Source organism: Atractosteus spatula, chromosome 3 (genome assembly GCF_055471065.1).
Source record: "Atractosteus spatula isolate fAtrSpa1 chromosome 3, fAtrSpa1.hap1, whole genome shotgun sequence".
NCBI lineage: Eukaryota > Metazoa > Chordata > Actinopteri > Semionotiformes > Lepisosteidae > Atractosteus > Atractosteus spatula.
In genome coordinates, this window is record NC_142708.1 from 73,668,692 (window position 1) to 73,694,465 (window position 25,774).

General features: G+C 40.6%; 1 protein-coding gene across 1 annotated transcript in view; it reads left to right on the top strand.

Moving 5' to 3' along the window:
• The window catches only part of samd4b (sterile alpha motif domain containing 4B), a 43,433-nt gene that overhangs the window by 8,077 nt on the left and 9,582 nt on the right, over window positions 1-25,774 (top strand). Inside the window, exons 2-12 of the mRNA XM_088911846.1 lie at window positions 3,902-4,440; window positions 14,238-14,729; window positions 17,520-17,762; window positions 18,188-18,297; window positions 18,949-19,035; window positions 20,442-20,721; window positions 22,076-22,161; window positions 22,752-22,867; window positions 23,330-23,528; window positions 24,244-24,370; window positions 25,177-25,260. Coding sequence (XP_088767972.1) covers window positions 4,245-4,440; window positions 14,238-14,729; window positions 17,520-17,762; window positions 18,188-18,297; window positions 18,949-19,035; window positions 20,442-20,721; window positions 22,076-22,161; window positions 22,752-22,867; window positions 23,330-23,528; window positions 24,244-24,370; window positions 25,177-25,260 — 2,020 coding nt within the window. The 5' untranslated portion in view covers window positions 3,902-4,244. The remainder of the gene's footprint in view (window positions 1-3,901; window positions 4,441-14,237; window positions 14,730-17,519; window positions 17,763-18,187; window positions 18,298-18,948; window positions 19,036-20,441; window positions 20,722-22,075; window positions 22,162-22,751; window positions 22,868-23,329; window positions 23,529-24,243; window positions 24,371-25,176; window positions 25,261-25,774) is intronic.

Genomic DNA, 25,774 nt, shown 5'->3' on the forward strand with positions numbered 1-25,774 from the left:
TACAAATATGGCATGAACTTAGTGTACAAAGGGCAATTTTCATTAAGCTTTTCAGATCACAGTGCTGTTTATGAACAGATGTGACGTCAGTCATATAAGTTACACTCCTCTTCCTTTGGAGAAACTGTGTCCCCAGGAGTGGTTAGTACTGCCTGGCTCTGTTCAATATTTACAGCAGTCCGATGGCCCATGACTTTCTCCATCATTCACTCGTTCCTCTTCATTAGTGACGTACCCTGCAGTACTGGCCTGGTATTGGATTCCTCTTCAATAATTGCAGTGCCCCGTGGCACTGCTGCATGTCATGAGGCACAGACAGCCCTTGTGACTGTTCTCTCAACTACTGAATGCATCAGTGTGATGCAATTGTTGAATTCCTTTAGCCTGTCTGCACAGCACATGGCATCCGTGAGGCAATGGTATTGAAACCTGATGCAAAAGGAAAAAACTCTTGGGAGCCAACAGTATAAAAAGTGTAGCAATCTTCAACTATCCCTTGCTGTTTTTATTCACTAATTTCCAAAAAGCCTGTTTTATTTACTTGTCTGCGTGTACTGATGTGCAGTAAAAAGAATCCCTACTCACTTGGTTGCCTTTGCTGGCAAGGTGCAAATTATCTGAAATAAGACAAATAATTGTCTTAGCCTCAAGGAACTGACTATGCAGTTCTGTTTTTGGATTTTCTAAAATGCCCCATCTGATGATGATATTGCACAGGCTGCAGAATAGCCAGATCAATCCTTCTCCTGATGATGAATAAAGACGCACAAGGGAGGCAGAAATGTCCATTTTTGGGCCTCCTGAGGCTGGTAAAAGCCTGAGCACAAGTTCTCTGTGATTGCAGGTTCAAGCCTGGGTCATGTCACTAACCTGCTGTAACCAGGATTCCCCAAGCTGAGCCCCTCCAAGGGTAGGGTTGGATTGGTCGGCCAGAGCTCTCAGCTATTCTCGGCAACCTTCATAGCCTACCAGATGCTTGCATGCAAGGGACGCCATATGGCACTGAACTTCTTGATTGAGGGGCTGTGTTGCCTGCAACATGTTAGATTAATGGCTCGAAGGTGGGTTAGTTGAAGGAGTCTTCATGCACTCTTTCTTGAAGACTCCTTCAACTAACTCATTCTTCATTCTTCCCTGTGTGTGGTTGCAGGGTTTGTAGCTGCTAAGAGAGACATGAAAAAAGCACAATTAGTTATTGCAAATCTCTGGTGTTTGGGATAAGTCATGTTTTATGGTGGAGGAAAGACAAAGCAAGGCCAGTTTATAAAGAGGTTTAGAAAATGAAAGGTTCTAGAGTGACTGAAGTCCATTGGGAGGCACTTAAAAAGAGAGTCTGTTCTCTGTGCTCTGATCAAAGTAGGGCAGTCTGCAGGTTACCAAATAGCTGAGCTTTGTCAGTTTGCGGAAGTGGAAGTCTTTTCTTTTTGAGGACATCCTCAGTTGAGTTTGTCTTTCTGTTAATGGGGGCTGGGGTGGGGGATATCCTGGTTTTCCTAACACAGCACTTTAAACACCAATGCCTCTCTTCTGGGATTGGGTCCCTAAATGTACAGTGTTTGGTTGGTTTAGTTGAAGCATTATTGTAAATCGCCGGTTTAAATCTGCAGTTTATCTGCACTGATTATTTTTTCGAAAATTGGTTGATCCATGGTCTGATCATTGCTTATGAAAATGGCATGCTTCATACCACCTGTTAAAAAGTCTGTTAAAAACTATCATGAAAAGAAACATTAGTATGGCTCTTCCCTCCTGTCTTTTAGCAGGTTGTACCCAGTCTTACTCACTGTTGGTTTAAAAAGAAACGCAGCTCGGTGTCTAGCTACTCTCTGTTGTTTGATACAACAGTCTGTCTATCACCACAACAGATTTTATTTTCTGATGAGCACCAGCTGGATGCTGGAAGCCTGCATTAGTGTCAGTTTTTCCTGATTTTATGAAATTTGCACCAGAATAATGTGCAATATTCTAGCGTTTAACTTGCTGAACTTCATTTGTGCCACTGATACCTGGCTGTTTTCTGTTGTTGACTGCTGCTGAGTGTCTGTTGGTTTGAATTCAGCAAGAAGTCACATGCATTGAACAAATACAGACTGGCAGTCTTTCATCTAATCTGTCTGCCACACAGGAAGGCTTTCATCACATAATTTGTGCCAGGATCCTTATTTTTTAGTTTTTTAAAACTGTGCTAAAGCCTTTTGTACTGGGCCTGTATCACATGAATGTATGTACTGTAGGCAACTTGTTTCAAATGGGATTACTTTTTTTTCCCTTTCCTTTGAGGATTTCAGGACCCTGTCTCCACCTTTTCAGTTTTTCAGTTTAAAGAATCTGCTTTAAATAGTTGTTCCCCTGATGCACAGATAACTTACTGGAGCCCCATTTTCATGACAAAATGAAGAGGTGCAGCATGTCATCAGTCAAGGCTCAGCCAGCTCCTTTGTTCTGCAGGACTGCTGTAAGAATGGGAGGTGGGGCCCTGTGTCTGAGGCTCCAGAGGCTTGTTCTTCTACAGCAGACTGCCTCCTTCCAGCTGTTCCCACAGGGCAGCACTTGTTGCTATGGCAGCACAATGCAGTAGCCAGCGCCCAGGACAGAGGGAGAGAAAGGAGCCTCTACATTGTTTTCCAAAACTAAAACTGTGTGCTGTGGCTTACTTTCTCAAACATAAAATGTGCATTCCTCACTCATGAGTATCGCAGACTGTTGCAGTGGTAGCTAAATATTGTGCAGCAATGAATACACTGCAAACTGTGCATAGCTACAGGGCTGCCACAGTACCTAGTAAAGTGCAAAACTAAGCAAAATGTACTGCTGCGCATTTGTGTAGGCTTTTTTTGTAAGAGATTCACAATCCAAGCTGCTGTTGTCCTCAATGCTGATTGTGTGTGGGAATCTTTTTAAATAAGCTCTCTGGTTACTTGTGTATCACCCACTGACATTTTCTTTGGCTTGTACTAAGATACAGACCCTCAGTTAATGCTCTTGAATGGAATAAATGCAGCATGTTCACTGCATGTCTTTTTTACTTTGTCAATATTTTGTGTTAAATTAGATTTTTTCAGATTGAAGTGCATATACTTCTATATGCCTTATTAAGTGCAGTGTGGGTTTTTCCTGCCTTTTTGCCTTTGAATTCTCATTTGGTGTAGAATAAAGGTGGATAACTATACTTTACTTGGAAGGTTCAACAAGTTATTTGGTATGGTATATTGTGTAAATTCATTCTCACTTTAGATCTACTGAGTATTTTATTTGTGTAATGGTAGTGATTATTCTTTAGATGTATGTCATACAAAAATCTGTGAGCCTTAATTATATGAGTAGCTGCCCAGTGTGAGAAAACCTAAAGTGTATGAGTCTGACATAGTGTATATATATCTTTCAATATTAAGTGTTAGGCACATGTGATGGAATGAATAGATTCTTCCTATGGATCACTCTTCAGCTTCTGAATTCAAAACTGCGTTTTGTCTATGTGATTTAATTTACGAATACTGTATCTTAAAGCAGACCCCTGGAATGTGAGGAACACAATAATAGTTTCAGCAGTTGCAGTGACTGTGTGCAGATATCAGCATCATACAGTGTGAACTCCTGGATCCTTTAAAATTGTGAATGTAAAAAATGTGTGTTGTTCTGTGAATCAAAAACTTAATTGTAAGATCTCAAATAAAAAAGGCAGTTGCCTCCCTTCTCAGCACACACCTCCCAATATATACATGTTCTTTCTCCTTTCACTTGTCACCAGTGTTGTGACAGACATTGTCACCCGTGCTCTGCAGAAGTGTCCTTAAAAACAAGGCGACTATGTATATGTTTTGTGCCTATGTGTACATTTTGCCATATGACCCTGGACTGTGTTTACTAGGTTCTGATCTTTGTGCCTTTTTTATTTTGGCAGGAAGCAACACCATATCTTACACTGAGGAGAGGAAACGCTGACGGGGAGCACAAACCTTGGAGAAGTGGCTGACAGACAGAAGCACCAGAGGAGTGGCACTTCACTGGGATGTTCTAGAGACGGGTTGCTTCCTGTAACAAGATTCACAGGCTGGAATAACAGGCAGTTGCCCACCCAACCCCTCCCCACACTCCCACACACCCCTCCAAAAACATGTGAGGGCCTCCTGGCTAAAGCGGGGAACTGAGAGCTGTTACAGAGTTGGGAAAGGCTGCCGGTGCTGCCGCTGGCGAGAGTGTGGGCGCGTGTCGAGTGTGAGAGCGCGTGCCGGCGCGGGGACACCATGATGTTCCGAGACCAGGTGGGCATCCTGACGGACTGGTTCAGGGGCTGGAATGAGTGTGAGCAGACGGTGGCGCTCCTTTCACTGCTCAAGAGAGTGACCCGCACCCAGGCCCGCTTCCTGCAGATCTGCCTGGAGCACTCGCTGGCCGACTGCACGGAGATCCACATCCTGGAGGCCGAGGCCAACAACCCCGGTGAGTCTGTGCCCTCTCCCCTTGGTGTCCTTGACATCTTCTCCCTTGTGGAGTATAGCACCTTTGTAATGGCATTTGTGCAGCATCATTTTTGCAGTTTATTTCACAAGTTCCCTATGTCTTTGTTTCCCACATTTGTTATCATGCTTCTCAGTGGGTTTTTAGTGTTCTTAGTCTTCTTTCATCATTGTGGGCCACAGTCATCTTTTATAGATGTATAACTTTTACATTGTCCAGTGTGATGTAAAAACTCATGGGAAGTATCCTGACATTGTAATTTTGCTGAATTGTTTTATACTGTGTTTGACGCTTGGAAGTCACCGGTCAGCAGTGTACTTCTGGACCTATCTGCATTCTGACATGCACAGTCTCCGACGTAATGGTATGTTGTTCAGGACATGGTTGTCTCTAAGGAACTTCAATAAGGAACTTACTCGCACTGAGCCAGGATATTTCGACTCCGGTTTAAGTATGTCACAGTTTCCGATTCCCTGCATTTTGTCCTTCATTTTCCAATGGCAGGAAACTGAAATGCTGTGTTTTGAAAGATTTAAAGTTGAGAAGCGTCAAGACAGGTATCAGATTTTTGGGCGAGGATGGTATCTGTCCTCTGCAAGGTCTTGTGAGGTCACAATAACCTGCTGTGCAGGATCAATTTCAGGATTTTGCTCTATTAAAAGTCAGTTCTAAAGTACAAACGAGTAATTGAGTGATAAGGAAATGCACAAATATCTCCACAAATTAACAGTTCATTAGAACTTGAAATGCTAACTATTCTTGTTTTTAGATGAAAAATGGGACCTAGTTTAACTGGCTATTGATTGGTACTGTAAGTTCACCTTTACTCTGTCATTGGATTTGCTCTTAAAGATGAGGGGCAAAAACATGATTTTGTCATTTGAAGACGTGTCTCTGGTTTTATAAAGACAAGAAAGGGCTGTATTCAGAGGAATTTAATTCAACTGTTCATTGTTTCAATACTGTCTTGGGATACTGATACAATGCTTATCCTATGACAATAAGAGCCAAACAAGAAACTCAGTGTTCCAGAAAAACTTTCACCAAGACTTCTTCATAAACCAACCGTGAGCTTTTTTGTTTTTGTCAGGGTGTCACAGAATTTTCTTTGTGACCATTGAAAGACTTTTTTTTAAATGTCTTCACATATATTTTTTTTCAAAAGTATATATGTGAATTGCTGTGGAGTTTTTTTTTTTTAGTCAGTGGTTTTTGGAACAAGGAGCCACTGTCTTTTGTTGCAATGGGTTGCTTGGACATATTACAACATTGCACTGAGAAGAGTGTTAAGGAGATTCATGGCTGATGTGTGAATGGGGAAGCCATCCGCCATTACTGCGAAGCTCTTCAGCGTTTCCAGCTGATATTTGCTGCCCATCAGGAAAATTAGTTTTGTCACAATTTAACTTCAGGGACTTGGATGTCAACAAGAACTTGATGTCATGCAGAAAAGAGATAAGTGACGGAGGTGGGAGATCAGAGAGGGGAGAGGATTAAACATAAATCTGAGTCTGTATAACGATGAAACTGAAGACTGTGTATAACCTGAGAGGAAGCATATAAATTATAAAAAGCAATGGGCCCAAGACTGAACCCTGTGGCACACTATGATTGACTGGAGCCATGGTGAATGTATGAATACCAAGGGAAACAAAATGCCTGCCAGTCAGATATAAGTGGAACCAGTTAAAAACAGTACCATTGATCGACAATGATTCTGACGTATTTGAGCAATGCTGAATCATTTACTTTATCAAAAGCCACACTATCCATGATGTGTTTATATCCTTCTTTTGGATTAAATGACTGAGGGTTAAAAGAAATATGGGTAAAATGGTATATTATTTAAAATGGCTTTCATTTTCTAAAGATTTCTCATAAAAAACCTATGTCATGGATGTACTAACACCTTGCCTTCAGCAGCATAACACATTTGTTTGGGCACAAAACTGCTATGCTCACAGGAATTATCATGTATCACGCAATATCTCTGGTATGTCTCATACAATCTACTGTAGTACAGCAGAAAGGGGTCCTGTTATCTTGTCATATTTAATTTATGTAGGTCAGGATTTGAAGGCTGTGCACAAATCCACTTTGGCTGGGCAAAACTGTATTCGAGAGGAAGCAGGTTGGGGTTAGTCATTGGAAAGTGTCTGTGCTGCTTTTTTGCTGCGTAGGAAGTCGGACCCCAGCAGGATGGCACAGCCAGGAGTAAAATGTGTTCTCTGTGAAGGCTGTAGAGCAGAAATCTGTCGCATACCAAGCCAGTGAGCTAGAGTGAGGGCCCCAGGCACACTTCCAAGAGCTGGAATTCAAGAATGCTGTCTTAAATAACAAGTGGAACTGGACCTCCCAACAAAGCAATTTGGCATGTACAACACAGTCTAGGATTGAGGCGTTTTCTTTTTTGCAACTCTTTTTATAACCAGAATAAAAGGCTTTGATAATAAAATGAAAACATTTACATTGGAAGTGTAAAAGCTGAGAGGTGGTCTTGTCACGGTTTCTTGAAATTTAATATAAAAAATCAAAGAAGCTGAAAGAAATTGAAAAGAGAATATAGAGAAGCCCTTAGACCCACATTCTTTTTCTGGATATTTGTGTTTTGAATAAGATTGCTTTTAATTTTATAGAAACATTACTTAGTATTAAAGATAAAAAGATGTACAAGTTACTAGTGCTGTCTATTGTTGGTATTAATTTATCTGTGAAAATCAGTTGCTTTAATACTCTGCACTTATTAAAACTAGTTCCTGAGTCATTTTCACTGATGGAATCGAATTGGGTCTGAAATGCTGACCTGTAATTTGACAAGAAGCGAATATCTTATGAAAATGACAAAGAAAACAAGTTATCAGGCCTAATGCTTATCATTTGCATGTTTGGTTTATTTTCTTGGAGCTCAAGGAAGAGGAAAAAGAAAAAAGGGGAGATAATTGAATGAGGTCATTGCTTGAGAACGGAAGCTCTGGCTTTGTCTGATATTAGATGTTACAGTGGATTTGGGCATCTTGCTCAGAGACATCCCAGGTCTCAAGGTTCACGTCCCATCCACCACAGTGGCGCTCTGAACAATGGCTTCTCAATGCCTGGACCCTGCCAGCTGGTCTCACACACGTCCACACAAATCCTGAGTCATCGAATCGAAGGCTTCTCCTGCAGGAACGGTTTGTGTGGGCAGTGGAATGTGGCGATGCGGCCCTGCCTGCCGTTCAGGAATTCAGACTGCACCGAGCAAATAGGAAACGGAGAGTCTGAGAACAGACCATGCCTGGGAAGGCCCTGGGGCCTTCCTGCTTTCACTATAGCACATACCAAGAGAGAGGGGGGGGCAGAGAGAATGAAGGTTATGGTGGGGGCAGAGTAGTATATTCACAGCTCCCAGTGTTACTGCAGCAGGGTACTCTAGCGTGAGCAGTTTTTTAAAATGCTTATCTTTGTCTACTTATTTTTTAGTGGAGGCTCAATTTTGGTGTTTGGTATTTTATAGCAGCTGGATTCTGCTCATGAAGGAATTATGAAGAATAATTATGATAGATTCCCTTTAATGTAGGAACCTCACCCAGTCTTCTATCCAGTTTCAGATCTGTGGTGTGCCCCCCTCTGTCTGTTTCTCACTGTCAGGGCCAGCTCTTCTTCTGTGTTCGCTCTAACTATCCAGCCCTATTCACTTTTAAGAACTAGTGCATCAGGCAACAGTATACAGCTCCCACCCAAAGTGCCACTAAAAAGATGGTGTTATTGTCACATTTGTACACTTATTAAAAAGGGTAAAACATTTCTATCCTATATATTACTGAATTACACATGGGTGAAAATTTTTACCTAACTGCCAAGCAACCCTGTCATGCAGTACGTTTGATTTAGCCGATTAAGCTACAGTATATTCGCATCAGTCTTCCCTAAAGGGCCATCATTGCTTGTTAATATCATCGCATTCATAACGTTAATTGCTTATAAATCTCAGCTTTTAAAATCAATTACATCATCAGAACCAGACAGACCTCTACATCTCAGATGACAAGTTATTGCCTGTGCTATAAAACACAAGATAGAAAAGCTAAACTGAATTTATCAGTGTTTATGGGACAGGCCATTGAATGTTGTTGTTTAAGTCACTATGATTTAAAACTCAGTAGATGTAAAGCAGCAAATCTATTTTGTATTGTGGCATTTTCAGGTCAACTAATAACATTGCCTCCCGATACAGTCTAACCAACCATGTGTGTTGCATATTGAGGTATGTCTCATCAATTTCCCTACGGGATTAATAAAGTATTATCTATCTATCTGTGCAGGAGATTGCTGGTTAAATTTTTAAATGCAGTTTATCAAACCAGTTAGGTTTCACACTGTTTTCTTTGTAATACCTAGAAGATAGAGGTCTTTGCTCTTTTGGGAGAAACCGGATCATTACTTTTGGGGGATTTTTCATTTATTACAGTAAAGGGATTAAGTTGAACCAAATGCTGATCCACTGAACACGAGGTGGAATTCTGCCACTGGCATTCCAGCATACGTTTCCAATGGGGAAGTGAGTTAGTTGTAACAATGATATCATCCCTCTGGTGTTTCCTGGCCGGCTCCATATTCAGGCTGCCCTGTAACCTGCCTCTCACTCAGCAACAGGGGCTCCAGGCTCTGCTCATCCCATATAACCAACTCCTGTAAGCTAAGTCTGCAGACCTCTGTCTTCATTATCAGCATGTCTAACATTGACGCGACTGGGAAGGGGGGCAGGAGGAAATAAGCAAAGACTAAAGGAACAAGAGATCCTTCCATATCTGAGATCTGTTTCCAGTGCAGACATCTCCTTGTACCTTTGAATTTTCGGAAAGTATCTTACCCATTTAAAATTAAGCCAGACCGCCTTAAAATAGCTGACAGCTGAATGATACCATTGATTTTCTTAACTAGAGTAATGGCACATGAATGCGGCATCACTCTTTTGCCTTGTGGTCTTTGCACCTTAAATACAAATATGATTTCATTTAATCTGATCAGAGCACATGAATGAAAATGAACGATTTTTTAATCTTTTGTAAAACGCTGTGCCACATGCTGATGCGTAATCTCGTTCCACAGACTGCTGTAGTGTTGAGTGGTAACCACGGGATTCTCAGTGGCATCCTGATCTAAAGCCTGCAGTAGTGTCTTGACTACCCACTCCCCCTTCCACCTCACTGTGTGAAATCCGATAACCAAGCTTTCCCGCTTATTTAGTGCTACTAACTGGAGGCATTCTGTAGGCAAAGGCCTCTCTCTGGAGCTGGGAATCTTTTGTTACTTAGCATTCCAAGCACATGTTGCTACACTCTACAGCATTGCTTGCTCTCCCTCTCTTTTGCATTCCACTGCCTGCTTCAGGAATCATAGAGTATTCACCAGATTGGTTTCTACTCTTCACTATCTCTATTTTTAAGAGCTGAACCCAACTCAACCCAGTTCCCTTCCAAAACTGCCACAGCATGCTCTCGCTCTACCTGCTCTTCGGTTCAGGGTTTCCCTAATCCAATTATGTTTTATAGGTCATACTAAATCCCTGATTTCTAAAAATTGGGAACATCGATATATCTATATATTCATTTTTTTATTCAACAAATTTCCTCCTTCACAGTACTCCAGATCTTTAACACCTGCTAAAACCCCCATTTTGTGCTCTTAATTTTTTTGGGGGAAAAACGGATAGTATGTTGTATTTTAAGAAGTTCGAGGGGGAAGCTGTGTCAACACGAGCTGCAGTGGAACAAAGTAAAGGTTAATTCCAGGATGAAAAGTAAAAAACATTTTGGTTGTGTTTTATTAATATTTTATGGTATCAGTCATGTAAAGTTATGAAATGTGATGCCTGGTTTTAGCTCTAATGTAGCCACTAAAGATAACTTCAAGCTGAACAGATTCATCACATAAGGCTAACTTAATTTCGTTATTTGGATCTATGATTATTTTAATACTAATTATCTTAGTCGCATTTTGGCGATCAATTTAATACATTTAATAACCACTGTGGTATAGTAAAGTAAACTTTACACGATGTAAAAAAATCACTAAGCAAAGATATATACTCATCTTGTTTATTAAACTGATTCAGAATATTACAACAAGAAGAGAGCCTTATTAAAAAAGTATTAATATTGAAAATGTCTTCCTGGAATTTATATGAATATTTAAATGCATATCTGTTTTACCTAAAAGCCTCTTATGAATCGCCTCATATGCATCCCGCCTATGTTTCCAACTGTAAGCAAAGTAAGGAAAACATCTCTGGAGTGCTCCTCCTATATTCTTAGTTTTTGTTTCCCCATAACTGCTGTAAATGAGTATTTTACACAGTTGGTCTAGTTTCTCGCGAGTTCCGGCTCACACAAGGTGGCCAAAGGTCTTCTTCAGGTAATTGGTTAATTACAGTTACTTGTAGCCCATGACAGAGGGATCTCTGTCACCATCCGCGGACAGTTCAGTACACCACACACACGTTATCCCATTTAAATGACACGCGTTCATACCTTTTCCTGTCAGCTAGCTAGCTTGCGAGGGTGCAGGCTCGGGGCTTGGCTAGCAGTCTCCCATTCCATACACGCAAGAACATTTTACTTCGAAAGCCGTTCCTGTTATTCGTAGAAAATCAGACGCAGATACTCACAGTTAACGTTACGTTTTCTGTTTATTTGTACTTAGCTGTTACGCTCTGTACGCTCTGTACGCTCTGTACGCTCTGTACGTCTGTCTGTTTGGCTGTCTTCTTTTTTTCCATGTTGTGGTCACTGTGCGTCCTGGGCAGCCTGACTTCCGGGTGGCCCCAGGGGTCCAAACTCGAGCCCTGTTCTCAGCTTGGCTTTGTGGCGTCACCCTGAGTGGTGCATGCGCACATCTTCTGGTATAGGATGTACCATTTTTACAGAAAATTAAAATAATAATAATTAATAATTGCTTACACTTATATAGCGCTTTTCTGGACACTCCACTCAAAGTGCTTTACAGGTAATGGGGATCCCCTCCACCACCACCAGTGTGCAGCCCCACCTGGATGATGCGACGGCAGCCATAGTGCGCCAGAACGCTCACCACACATCAGCTATCAGTGGGGAGGAGAGCAGTGTAATGAAGCCAATTCATAGATGGAGATTATTAGGAGGCCATGATTGGTAAGGACCAATGGGAAATTTGGCCAGGATGCCGGGGTTACACCCCTGCTCTTTTCGAGAAACACCCAGGGATTTTTAATGACCACAGAGAGTCAGGACTTCGGTTGTATGTCTCATCCGAAGGATGGCGCCTGTTTACAGTCTAGTGTCCCCTTCACTATACTTGGGCATTAGGACCCACATGGACCGCAGGGTAAACAGCCCCTGCTGGCCCCACTAACACCTCTTCCAGCAGCAACCTTAGTTTTTTTTCCAGGAGGTACCGACCAGGCTCACACCTGCTGAGCTTCAGTGGGTTGCAGAGTGATATGGCTGCTGGCCTTTTAAAAGGAGTAAAATGGTTTGTTCGTGTTTCTGTGTTTTTTCTTTGGTACATTCTGTATATTCTGTTGTTAGAATATTATGAATGGATTGGTATGTGGGGAAATGATAAGTTTATTGTGAGGTATGCAGCTTAATAATTCTAATTAGTGCAAAGGTGATTTTATCATTTTCAACTTATCAAGTTATAGTAGTGACATCAGTCCACTTTGAAAGCTGATTCATCCTGTGCTGCACAAACCCAGACACACCTGTGACCAAAGCGTATTGTCTGATTGAGCTCAGGTGTGACTAATGTCTTATCATGCCGAAAGCCCTGGAAACCATTCAGGCTGTAGCTCAGTTGCAGGCTGACTTCGGCTTCTACTGCTGCAGCCACCCGAAAGCACAGCTTTCATTGATCTGTGTCTAGTTTATAGGCCACAGATTTGTAATCAGTGGTGGTAAAATTAAGCTATTGTGGTTAAAAATGAAAACTGTGCAAAGAGGGCTTTTGTGAGTTATTTGCTGAAATAGCTAGTGTCAGGCATACTTCATAAATATTTCAATGACTTGAATGAAGCTGATTGAAAGTTTGGAGAGTGGTTTTATCCTGAAAATAGTGATATGCTGCATTATGCTTCTTAAAGATTGTGCACTTGATTTTGGCTCTCTTGGTTTATTTTGCTTCTTGTGTGTGATTCTGTGATGTGTAAATTGATAATATATGTCATTTACATCTTGCTATCGGACTTCTCTTCTCCTGTACCATGATACTACAGTGAGGGTTTCTTTGTAGCCAGTTTTTACTTAATGGTTAAAATATAGGTACAAAACGTGAAAGGGAAATCTCAATCAATTTTTAACTATTTAATTATTTTCCTGTGTCTGGGATTTCATCCTAAAAGCACATCCTGCATTTTAACTGCCATTGGAGTTGGCTGTTTGAGGTGATTTCTAGCAGTGCCTTTGGTGAGAGCAGCGTTACTGAGCTTACCGTGTGACTTATGGCAGGTGACTCTGGCGGTGTGCGTTTTGGAAGAAAGCAAGCACTGCCCTGTTTTGACATGAAGTTGGCAGCGGTAAGCAGATCTGATTTAATATTTACCCATTCCGAAGAGAATGAAAACTGGGCACGATCATGGAAAAAACACAACAGGAAATGAAGCGAGACTGAAAAAAAGAAATAACAGGAAAAAACACAGTGATCCTTCAAAGCAAATTATTTCTTTCCACATTCCAATGTTTACTTACAGTATTGAGATTAGTTTGAATGTTGTCCTCAGGAAATGCTTCAAGGCTACTCAAGGATGCCCTTCTGTAGGCAATGAGTGCCAGTCTGCCTGTTGTGTAGAACTGAAGTATTACCATCCCATTAAAATCCTTTTACACAGCAAGTAACAAGCAGAGCTAGATCGTATCACAATTAAATCTCCCTCTAGTTTGATGGTATAAATGCTGTGAGTTAAGTGGGATTAGAAACATTGGGATTTCTACCATGTAGAAACAGTGCAGCACAATATAGAAATGCCATACTTGCCTAATTATAGTCAAATGATATGGCCCAAATTTGGGTGGTTCTTTAAAGACCTCCTAAACATCAGATCTTTACAGCACTTGAATAAATTTCTGTTAAATAATCAATCCAGAGATGTATTAATCCATATTTGAAAGCTATTAACTTTAGTTAATACAGCCTTTCTGCTTCTCTCATTTTCTTCTCAAGTTTATCTAGATGTGGAACTGAACAGATCACATCCTTTTAACCGAGCTGCACTCTAACCCCGGGCAATCTAGTTGCTGCCCTGGATACTTGATTTATTAGTTCTTAATGGTGTCCCAGTTTATATATTCATCAGAAAGGTCCTGTGATAAAAGCACAAGCCTGATCTTGTATTGCCATTTTGTTTTTACCCTCTCCTTGTAGGCCAGAGGAAGCGGGTCAGAGCACTCCTCTACCCGACAGAAGTGGTTGAAAGTGGTGTTGTGTGTTTCCAGTGCTCCTCGTGGATGTCCATGGCTGCGCACAATGTCTTCTGTGCGTCTTTCTGACTGCATCTATGTGTTTACACTACCATATGGAACCAGTTGTGTAAACTGCAATGCAACTTTTTTATTGCTGAATAAATGTCATGACTGATTTCTTAATGTTTCTGGGTATAGTCTTTTGGGTTTAATGACATTGAAGTGTAGTGCTTCCAGCTATGCAGCAGCATTTTTATAGTGCAGGACATAAATCCTGTATCTGGAAATAACTTGTCCCATGCATGTACTCGTTCACATATTTAACAAGTTGTACTACTCGCTCACCATACCTTTTTTTCTGTGTAGCGATCGTCAGCCAGTGGCACCAGGAGCCCAAGGAGAAGGTGGTCTCCCTGCTTCTGTCCCACCTGCCCTTGCTGCAGCCACGCAACGCTGAGGCCAAGTGCGAATACATGAAACTCCTGCAGAAGGTGCTGAGCCACACTATCGAGAGCAGCCTGTTTGTGGAAGAGAGCCGACAGCTGCTGTCTTATGCTCTCATCCACCCTGCCACCACCCTGGACGACCGCACCTCCCTAGCCATGTGGCTCAACCACCTAGAGGAGCACCTGTCCAGTGGCTACATCCCCCTCCGGCCGGCCACCATCTACCACCCCCGCCAGGGCTCTGACGAGTGGGCAGCTGGCCAAACTGAGCCCCTGGATCCATGCCACGCATGGCAGGAGAAGGCCCCATCCTCTTCCTCCACCTCGTCTGCCGGCCAGAACGGGCATCTGCCCTTCCATGCCCCCACGTCTACTTCCTCCACGATCAACAATATAACCGGCAGCAACACAGGTGAGAGAGTGCTCACTGGTTAATCTGCCTCGCAAGTCACAGAGCACCATCTGTGTCTTTATTTTAAATAACCATAAATAATATTAAATAATATTTGGTAATATTACCAAAATGCTGACATTTTAAGTAGTAAGACTCCATACATCGCATTAAATTTCTGGCATATCTGCGATATGATTTTCCCTGCCATTCTGGAAATCAGGAAAATGTAATATCCAGAGCTAAAAGTCACAGACTGTTTAAAATAAAAGTATCTTTCTTCCCTAATAGTGTTCTCTTCAAAGCTAGTTCTCAAGGCTTATGTTTTTTGATCAAGGCAACATTTTTTGGTTTAATTGTTTTCTGACACCTTCAGGCAGTAGCTGCAGCATTAAGATAAAGATGTAAACTGTGAACTTAAAGCTGTACTTGTCAGCAGGAGGAATGAGGAATGTTCTATAATCACAAACCAAAAAAAGAAAGAAGGCTCAAAAGAATTTGACATTGATGTGTAAATGAGGCCAGTTGGTGCACACCAATGTTCTCTGTGACTAACTGCCAGAGTTTCTTTGCCAGCTGGTACTGGGAGAGCGCATCCCTTAAGCATATTCTTAGCAATTCTTGGAATTCAATAAAATATATATTAACAGGTTAAAAGACTTCTGTTTGTATTACAATGAAATGGCTGTGTTTGATAAAAACACAAATAAAAGAGAATTGATTGCTGTTTTGCTACAAGAGTGTTCATTCTGTTATGACTCTGTCCTCTGTTGTCAGATGTATTTATCATCTTGCCTCTCAGTTCCACAGTTAGATTTCATTAGAAAAGCTGTGTTTTGTATCTTTTGTCTTTAGTGGCTTAAGTGCTTGAGTGTGGAAAATAAATAATAATGAAGCCTGAACCCCTAAAACTATTTCATTGGAGCCTCTAATTCTGATCTAGTTTTTACCCAGGCTTTTAGCTGCCTAACTAGTCATTGTCTGATAAAGATACCTTAAACACAGTTAAACTGATGCTTAGCTATTTATTACCTTCACTGGAGAAAGAAATAAGTTATTGAAATTTCAAAAGTGCAAACTGGAGATATTTTATAAATCATCCTAGAGGGTAAAGTCCTTAATGGAATTAAAATATAATTTTCTAAACTTTGGACAGTATAAATTCATGTTTCTAGTATTCATAAGAATGAACATTATTACTGGGATCTCAAACACACTTGCTACAGAGGGCCAGATTTGATTTAATTGTTCTTTAAGCTGGCCATACACACCACATATTAAATCGCAGTGCTAGGCCTGAACATTACCTAGTATTATTTGTAATGTTTTATGTTATTGGTGTTGTTATGTCTTTGCTAGATGCCAGTTTATTAAAATGGCCTCTGAGTATTGGATTTGTTTTGCATTATTAACTGTAATTAACTATTTTTTTAAAATGTAGTTGGATTATTGTACTCTGTGTAAATACATACTCCTCAATACATGTTATACAAATACTTGTGTGACATCCCTGCAAACAGAGTACGTGACCCCTCACAGACGTTGTTATAAAAAAAAATTCCCTTTTGCATGCTCTGCTCACATGATATTAAAAACAAAAGTATGTTTAAAAACATGTTTTGGGAACTTGCAAATGTAAGTGATTTCTGGAGACAAGATTCCTTTTCTGTGATCTGAAGAAGCATTATTCCTTGCTCACCCCATGTTCTTGTTAAAGGACGAATCCAGTCTTGGTCTTTCACAACAGTAGAAATGGTTCTGGTTGACAGGCATTATAGTGGCTACAAAATTGCTAACAATCCTATTGGAACCTCTCCATTTCCCTCTCCTGGCATCACTGGAACCTAAATCTCTCTTGCCTATATTCTGTGCTGCTCAGTTCCCTGATGCCAGCGAGAAAACATTGGAGGTATGAAGGGTTGCTGTATACATGTTACTTGACCCATGAAGCCATTAATTAGTTTTTGGGGTCCTTAGACGGGTGAACTAGGTAGTGGAGGATACCACTGGGTTGATCAGAAGGGGTGTGGTGAAGTGCCATGTTGTTGTGTTTCTGTTCTGTTATGAAAAAAATTAAATTGTTCTGGAAAAAGTCCACATCAATTACTGTGCTTCATTAACAACTTAAATGTGATGAGATGTCAATGAGATGTAAGCATACAGTAGCAGACAGCAACGTTAGTTTTGTCATTCTGAAGAAAAATGAATAGGCTTATTTGCAGCATGTTCTGTTTCCTGTTAATGATCTTTTCAGAGTTAAAAGGGTGTCACATTTGATGAGTCTTAATGCATCTTAATGCATCTAGGAAGTGGCAGAACTAATGATCAGTATTACTCGCATGGCAGCATGTCTGTTGTAATGATTACTTATTAACATTGTTTCATACTGAATGTTAAACTAAAGTGCTGACTCACAGCAAGTTTGTAGATTTTGGACCGCTCCACTGATTCCACTGGCATGCTGAGTAAACTGCGAAGTGTACTGTATGACAGATTCTGTGCATACTAGATAAAATATTTGCTTGATTGTCAGCAGATCCTCTCTTTTTGGAGTGCACTCTATTTTGTAGAAAACTTTTAAGTCTGTTCAGTTCAGAAAAACATTTTCAAGAGCTGCAAAAAACAGAATTTTTCTGCCAGCAAACATAAGGGTGTCTGTTTTTTTCAGAAAAACCACAGGGAAATCTAATTTCAGAAACTATACTGAATGACCAGGCAAGTTTATTGAAATTGTCAATACCCTTTGAAACAGCAAAACCGCTTTGAAGATGAACATCGTTCTCTCCCTCCTCCTCCTCTGCTGTGTTGCAGTTCTGTCAAGCCAGATCCACCCCAGCCCCCTGAAGAGGTCCATGTCCCTGATCCCTTCAAGCCAGCAGGCCTGCGGCAGCGAGTGGCTGAGCCAGGAGGATCCAGGGGTCCGGCCAGCTTTTGTGCCCTCTGACCACGCTCCCCTGTCACCCCAGAGCAGCGTGGCGTCCTCGGGCAGCGAGCAGACCGAGGACCAGAACACTGCCCGCAATACCTTCCAGGAGGAGGGCAGCGGGATGAAAGGTGAGTATGGGGGTGTCTTTACGTTTAGGTGCATCTGAGGTTCAAACCACATTCATTCTGAATGAGAGGCTTCAATGTGAATTGCATGTTGTTTCATTCTTCTCCTTTGTCTTGAAATTTCTGAAAGCCATATTGAGAAGCATCTGAAAACTCAGAATGCATTTAAAGCATGAAGACGTCTGATCTTTGTCCAAAAGAGTAGCAGTCTCCTGGGTTTCATTCAGACCAGTTATTAAATTGAGCCAGTTATTGGATCATGATTAGCATGACCTTTGTCATCTGAGCTGTGATACCTACAAGTCCTGTCTGGCACAGTCAGACTTTCTCTCACCTGCAGTGCCTGTGCACCTGTTCTTTCCATCTCACAGTAGGATTTTATAGCACTGTGGGTCTGGTTGGAAATATTGAGTGATTGTGTTTTGCAGATGTCCCAACATGGCTAAAAAGCCTTCGTCTCCACAAGTATGCATCATTATTCTCCCAAATGACCTATGAGGAAATGATGATTCTGACAGAGCAACACCTTGAGTCACAGGTTTGGGGAAGCATCTTTCTGTTCTCTCTTACCTTACACTTTGTTAAAATGTACCTTTAGAGCAAGATGTGCTCCATGGGGAGGTCGATATCTGTTCATTTGCATTTCTGTTTTGGTGTGAAAATTGTTTGTTGCAATTGTGGCAGATTGAATTTGGAAATGAGGAAGTAGGCACAAATCACTCATAAAATGAACTCCTTGATGGTCGTGCTGATGGTGGTGAATACCGTGTAATGCAGTCTGCGTTATGGTGTGCTTGTCATCAGGCATCAGATTGACGCCTCTCCAATTTCTGGCAATACACATGAATCAAGAAAACATCAGATGTTGGGGGGAAAAAAGTCTGTAGAGTTATTAAGAAATTTACTCTGAGCTCTTAAGCAGTTGTCTTTTATATCCTTCTGAAAATAATCATTAATCACATTATGATCATGTAGCTTGCATGTCATGGAGCTTCCCTGTGGAATTCAGCTTGGAACATTTATCCAAACACTTGCCTAAAACTGTGCTTGCTTTGTGAAACTGATGAATAAGACAAGCTCTTCTTTGCAGACCTGTGTTTGTGCTGTAAAGTGATTTCAGATTTTTTGGAAGAGCTACATTTATGTCTAGTTCCACATAATAAATTTAATTTAACATTTTGTTTTTCAGAATGTTACAAAGGGGGCTCGGCATAAAATTGCCCTGAGTATCCAGAAGCTGCGAGAGAGGCAGAGTGTGCTGAAGTCTTTAGAAAAGGTAAGAAGTCTGCTGATGACTGAGAGGTGTTTGCCTAATGCCCAATGGATGTTCTCCCTCAATTTGGCTGTTGATGAGCTGCACATCGTAGTGTAAATGCTCAATCACTGTGTTTAAGTCTGCCTATTTTTTTTAATTAGTGCTTTTTAGAGATAGTCTTGGGGTATCATATTGGTAGTCCCCAAGTCTCTGAAGGCACTTAGAGAAAACTGAGAACTGTAACCTGGACAACATGGTTTCTTTAAGGTTTTCCCTAGGTAATTGCCCTTTAAATATAAACCTGGAAGAAACAAAGGAGAATTTTAATGAGGTGCCATCAGGCACAAAACAAGTGAGAGCAGAAAGAAGATATCAGGTTTGAGACATTTAATGTAAAAGTCCAGTGCATTGCACAGTGGAGTCTGTTGCAAAAGGGCACATACAAAAGGGAGGGCAACCAAATCATACCAGGACAAAATTAAACTTGCTTGCACAGAGACTGAATTCAGATTTAAAATGGGACCAGGATGGGTCAAGTTTGCACAGCTTGTGTTTAAGCTCCCCACAGGTATTTCCTACAGGCTGCAGTGCCTATCATTTCTGTGGTTGGTGCCAGTACCATTTTTATGTTGTATGCTGCTGAAGTTACTAAAGCAAACAAGGGCAGAAATAGCTCAGGTTGAATTGTTACCTTACAGTACTAAAAGAAACTAACTGAATATTTTGTTGAATTAGATGAGCAGAAGAGCAATTTAAAGGTAGATTTTAAAGCTGAACCTTTTTGTCTATGAAGACCACAGCAAGAGTCACTGATGCCTGTTGTGTTTTAAGTCTTATACTATATAATTGTGATAGTCAAGCAACTTCTTTATTAACCCCCCCATAATCCGTAAGAAATTTGTTCCATTGTGTGGTTTACTGTAACAGAAATAAATATATGATTACCTCATTGACACTTCATAGTGTTGGATGACTCAGAAATAAATGTCTCCCTGGGCACTTTAGTTGAACAGTTACTCGTTGTTATTTCTGACTGCAAGTAAAGGAGTGGCCTTGAAATAAGAGTGAGGAAGGCTTTATTTCTCTTGGCGGAAATCAGATTGACTGACAGTGGAGGTATAAGGGTCTAAATTTAACCTGGAAATGCATGTGAACAAGAAAATTGTAGACTGGAGATCTAGAAAAAACAGATGTGCAGTTATTTGGAAGAAAGCATTGTGGTTGTTGGAAAATGGTGTTATTTTGTATTCTTAAACTTAATTGCAATTTGATAATATGGTTTTGCTTTTAAACAATTCATACAAAAACTCATTTGCTGCTTATCTGCAAAAGCCAAGCTTGGTCCAACTAAGAAAATTGAACTTAAGTTTTGTATTGGGTTGAAGGCTGCAGTCCCACAGGCAAGTTAATAGCTGTTCATCCCCTAGGATATCCTGGAGGGAGGCAACCTTCGTAATGCCCTGCAGGAGCTGCAGCAGATCATCATCACACCCATCAAGGCCTACACCCTGCCTGCTGCCACTACACAGAAAGAGGCCGAGCCCACTGCAGAGGCTTCGGACAAGGGCACCAAGCCAGGGGAGGACAAGGAAGCAGCAGCTGAGGGCTTCCAATCCCAGAATCCCCCTACTTGTGACGGGGAGTCTTCGACTGCGCCCATTGGAGATGGGGACATTGCTGGGCAGTTCACCAGGGTCATGGGCAAGGGTGAGCTGTTGAATTTGCTTTGCAGATTTTATTCTGATACTAATGCATGATAAAAGCATTTGTTTCTATAGAGAAGTTTCTGAACCTATAAATTAAGAGAGGGGGAACACAGTGGACATGCTGGTAAATGTTGTGTTGCCATGCTGCTCTGCTGATTGGATGTTTATTACCCGCCTGTATTGTTGTGTTTGCAGAAGCTTTTTTTCCTCACAGGTAAACCATGAGATAGGAATTCATGCAGCTAAAATGGTATCCATTTTAAACTTTACATACCGTGCTTTGTCCATGTCTTGAAATAACCATGCTTTTTTAAATCAAACTCTAGTGCCTATTGGAGAGTTTTCACAGATGTTTCCATTTATAGTATAAATATTTGCTGAAGCAAAAAATATGGTAATGCTTCTGCATTACAGAACCCTGTTTTTTCACGTTATTTCATGTATAGCCTGCTCTCCTGAAACCAGATTCTGAGGATTAATTCTCAATCTGATTTTTTTAATGAATCCCATTTTATAAATACCTTTTTATAAAGCTAATTGATGATGTCAGCTAACTGGTATCATCAGATAATGAGAATTTGTAAAGTGCAATTTTGCAATGCTATTTTTAAGCTTGACAGTAAGTTTCATTTACATTAAGAATTAATCTCAAAGAGGACCTCTTGTAAAATGGGTGGATGAAATCACTTAAGTTTGCAGAAACCGGAAGTGTGTCAAATGCACTCACCTGTGGAATTAACTTGACTTAATTTTAATATAGCAGAGGATCAGTCAGTGCTGATGTTAAGTGTTGAAATAAGTATTTCACTGAAAGTCACTCAGACTAAGACTTCAATTCTAGTGCCCGCTTCTCTCATGAGATGTGGTAGTTTTATGAATTAAGGAGAATACAAGCAAGTTTTTTCACACAGTTGCAATTTAAAGCAAAATATTTTAATAAAATAATGCAGCACTTTATCCTTGCTTCGGTTGTGCTCTTACCCTTCCTACTTTTGAAGTTATTTTTCTGTTATAACCTCTGCAAGAATGAGGGTTTATATGGTTTATATACATTTCACATTACTGGACCTCCATCTTTTTCTTCTTTAAGCCCTTGGAACTGTTTTGATGAGAGCACTTCAGCATTAGAAAGTGATTTTCTGGATATTTCAATGAGTTGAAAGCTGTTGTTGATAAGACTTTACAAATTTGTGTAGATCCTTCCTAGTATGTTTATTTTTATATAGACAGGTGGTTCTTTGCATAGTGATCACATTGTTAACCATAAGCCTGAGTTTGAGCCCAAGGCTGGGATCAGACAGGCAGCTCTGCTTAGATTGTCTAGACTCATGTTATGCCATGTTTGTCTTGTGCAGTGTGTACCCAGCTTCTTGTGTCCAGGCCGGACGAAGAGAACATCAGCTGCTATCTACAGCTCATCGAGAAGTGTCTGGTGCATGAAGTGGGTATTTCTGTTGCATTTTTGAAATATCAAAAGTTTTTTTTTCCCCAAAGTGTAATTGGTTCATTGAAAATGTTGAATCACAAAAATGGGTAATTTTGTTTGCAAGTTATTTTTAAAACTGAGTTTAAGATAGACATTCACAAAAGATGTTACTGATCATTTAAACTACTAAATGATTTGTCCCTCTGATGACAATTTAATCAATTCAAATTATTTTATAAATTTCAAATCGTATGAGCCATCTTATTATAAGGTTGTTACCCAGGATTCAGTTTCTTCTGAGAAACAACTGGTAAAATAGTGGCACTTTTTTAAAACCTTATAGTAAAACTACAAAGATAACGTATTAGAATGCTTGCGTATGTTAAAGCTTGTGTCTTGATGGACTGGCATATAGAATTTCTAACTCATAAATTGTGCTCTTTTTCTTAGTTTTAGCATATACTGACAATTTTGTTTTCCGACAATTTCTGCTTGTTAGCCTCGTTGCATGGACAAATTGCTCCTTCCCATGAAGTTGTTTAAGCCAGATATTCAGTTTTGTGTTCCACTCACAGGTGTCCCTCTTCAATTCCTCCTAACTCCAGGCATTCACAGAAACCCAGAAAAAAAGGCTGGTATCGTGGAAGCAACAGGTTCTGAAGTTGCTCCGGTTGTTCCCTCGAAAATCCATGCTGGACATGCCTGGTTACCGACAGAAAGGGTGAGGAAAGACTGTGGGTAATGTGAGACTAAGAAAAATAATGTTTCCCTTTCTGTCTTATGAATTGCGGGATAAGTGGAATAGTTAGTTAGTCTCTACAGGCTTCTGGAGGACTAGGCCTTTGACTTCCTGCTAAAAAACTTAAGAGTCAAGGTGTCTTTTCAGTCTGAGCCTCCTCATTCTTCACTGAGCGCTCAGTTCTGGTTCCCCGAGCTGCGAATATCACCTCTTTGTACCCTGTTTTACCACTGACTGCTGTTGTATTTTATTTTAGTACAATAGTGATCAGGTCCTGTTCTTCATGGTTCTTTGTCTTACTTACAAAGTTCAAAAGTTCTAATCTGTGTTTCATCTTTGATGGATAAATTGGACACCATTATGCATTTGCTGTGCGATAGCTTTTTTTATACCTAACTAATTGTCCCCAGTTTGCCTTTTTTAATACATTTATCCTCCCACCAGCTGGGCGTATGGGTCGAACTCTCTCCCCACAGCGGGTTCTGTGGGCGTTGGGCTGGGACGCAGAGGGCAGAGGCAGTTTCAGATGCCCCCTCGGGGGCTTCCCCCCACTAGGATGGGACTGATTAGCCCAGCAAGCATAGGGGGTGCCTCCCCACGACACACCCTCACCAGCCCTGGCCTTGGGGGGCAGGGTAGGCAGGTGAGTAGCAGTTCATACAGGGTTGTCACAGCAAGACTTCTTTGACGCCTTTTACAAATGTCACCACGTTTCCAGAGAAGGATTCCACTCTTAATTCACAGTGGGTTGAGGTACACAATATGGTTATCACTTCCTTAAAAAAACATCCTGCTTTGTTATTTATCATAATGGAGTGATATGATAAATTTGTAGTAATAAGCTTCCATTTTTTTACATCTTAAAAAGCAAATTACAACACATAAAAGCAATATATTACAATAAAATATAGTATAATTGGCATATTGCATACCACAATCAACTGAGTGAAGATTGAGTTGAATTTGTCCCACACTTCTTTTCACAGAAGTTCACAAGCTCCAAAAAGAGGAAAAAATACAGAAAATGGTCACTACAAAAATACAAAACTATACACAAAAAGCCATGTTCTCGAACGTTTTTATACTAAATTACTCTTAAGGTTTATTAAAAGAGAAATAGTTTACTGCAATATTAAGAAAAGTAACTAAAAATAAATTGCAAGAGTTTTGAATGCTGTATTGATTCAGAAATCCAGTCTACTCAATGTCCTACTTCAGAAAATGTACCACAAGATTCAAGGATCCGAAGCTGGTGAACCGAAGCTCTTCAGGTTGCTCTGCACAGAGGCGTGGTGTCGATGTTCTTGCACTGGTGATGGTCTCAGACTAGTTTCTGATAATGTCTTGCTCTCACACAGAACCTGTGGTTTGCCAACCCTGGGGGCAGCAACAGCATGCCGAGCCAGAGCCGGAGCTCGGTGCAAAGGACACACTCTCTCCCCGTCCACACGTCTCCTCAGACCATGCTCATGTTTCAGCAGCCTGGTAAGGTGTCAGACCGAGTGAAAGATTGAAGTGAAATTCACTTGTATTCCCATAGCTGGCTTAATAAAAGAAACAGCATTGGAGCATGTATTACTGGTTTTAAGTTTTGATGTAGACTAGAGATTAGTCTTGATATGTTCCAACTTGTTACTTTTTAAATCCATTTCACAGGGTTCTTAGTGACATTATACACAAATTACTGAACCGTAATGAAGTTCTCAGGAAGCTAGACAAGATTCGTTGACAACTGCAGAAAGTACAGAAGTATTTATAAACTGGAGAAGGCCCGACTAGATAATTTTGTTTTTGAGGGAAATTGGGCAACCAGTGTCCAGAGCAGGATAAATATAAAGTATTGGTGCTGTGGTTCTGAATCTAGGTGTTGCATGTGTGCAGTAAATATTGCATTGTAAGCATTATTTGTTTCTCATGTATGTGTTAATTGGTTCCTGAGTTCAACAAAGCACACGTTCATCCTAGCAAGTAGCATGTAAGATTGAATTGAGCTAGAGTGCTCCACTCCTGTCTTTGATTTTCCACAATACAGATGGGTTCCCAGGTCCATTTTAAATCCTTAATATCTGACGTTGTTTGAAAGAGGATGCACAAGTCTAGGTACTCTATTGATCAGTTGAATGAAATGGTAAAGGCAGTCATTAAATATAAAGCGTGTTTGTCCTCGAAGGCTAGTGTTTTGCAGTTGGAGTGAATTACCTTAAGACCTGGGTGATTGTGCCTGCAACTGAATATATTCTTCTTTTGAGAAATAGTTATGAATTTCTTCTTCTGCTCTTATTCCTTCCCAGAATGCCAAGTTCCTGGTACGGATCTGGAGATCAACCCGACGCTGGAGTCGCTGTGCCTCAGTATGACGGAGCACGCCTTAGGGGGTAAGAACATGCAGTTGTCTCAGCTTGGTACGCAAGCCTGCTTTTCAGTTTTTCCTTTATGGGATTGACTTCCCTACTCATCAAAAGCTACAGTAGAGCTCAGTCTTTGCAATACCAAGCCAATATCATTTTACAAGAATGTTTGTATCAGTATCTTGTGAGAACAGCTTGTACCTTGTGATCGAATCAGTTTGTCAGATGTGACTACTTACCACTTTCAATTTTTAGAATTTTGTGATGCAAGAAGAATTTGTTATAAAAGGCTTATAAAACCCTGTAGATTCTCATGCTTATAATGGAAATGATGGTCCTATGCAGATTAATGGAAAATTGTGATACTGTGATACATACCAGTAATTAGCTTCTACAAACAATACATAATGTAGGCTCTTGACATCACATGACTAAGTTTGAAACACACCATTGTGCTTGAATGTCACTTATCATGAGTTTTGATGGCTGGTTGACATAGCACATTTAAATGAGTAAATCTTCATCTGGTCTGAACATTATC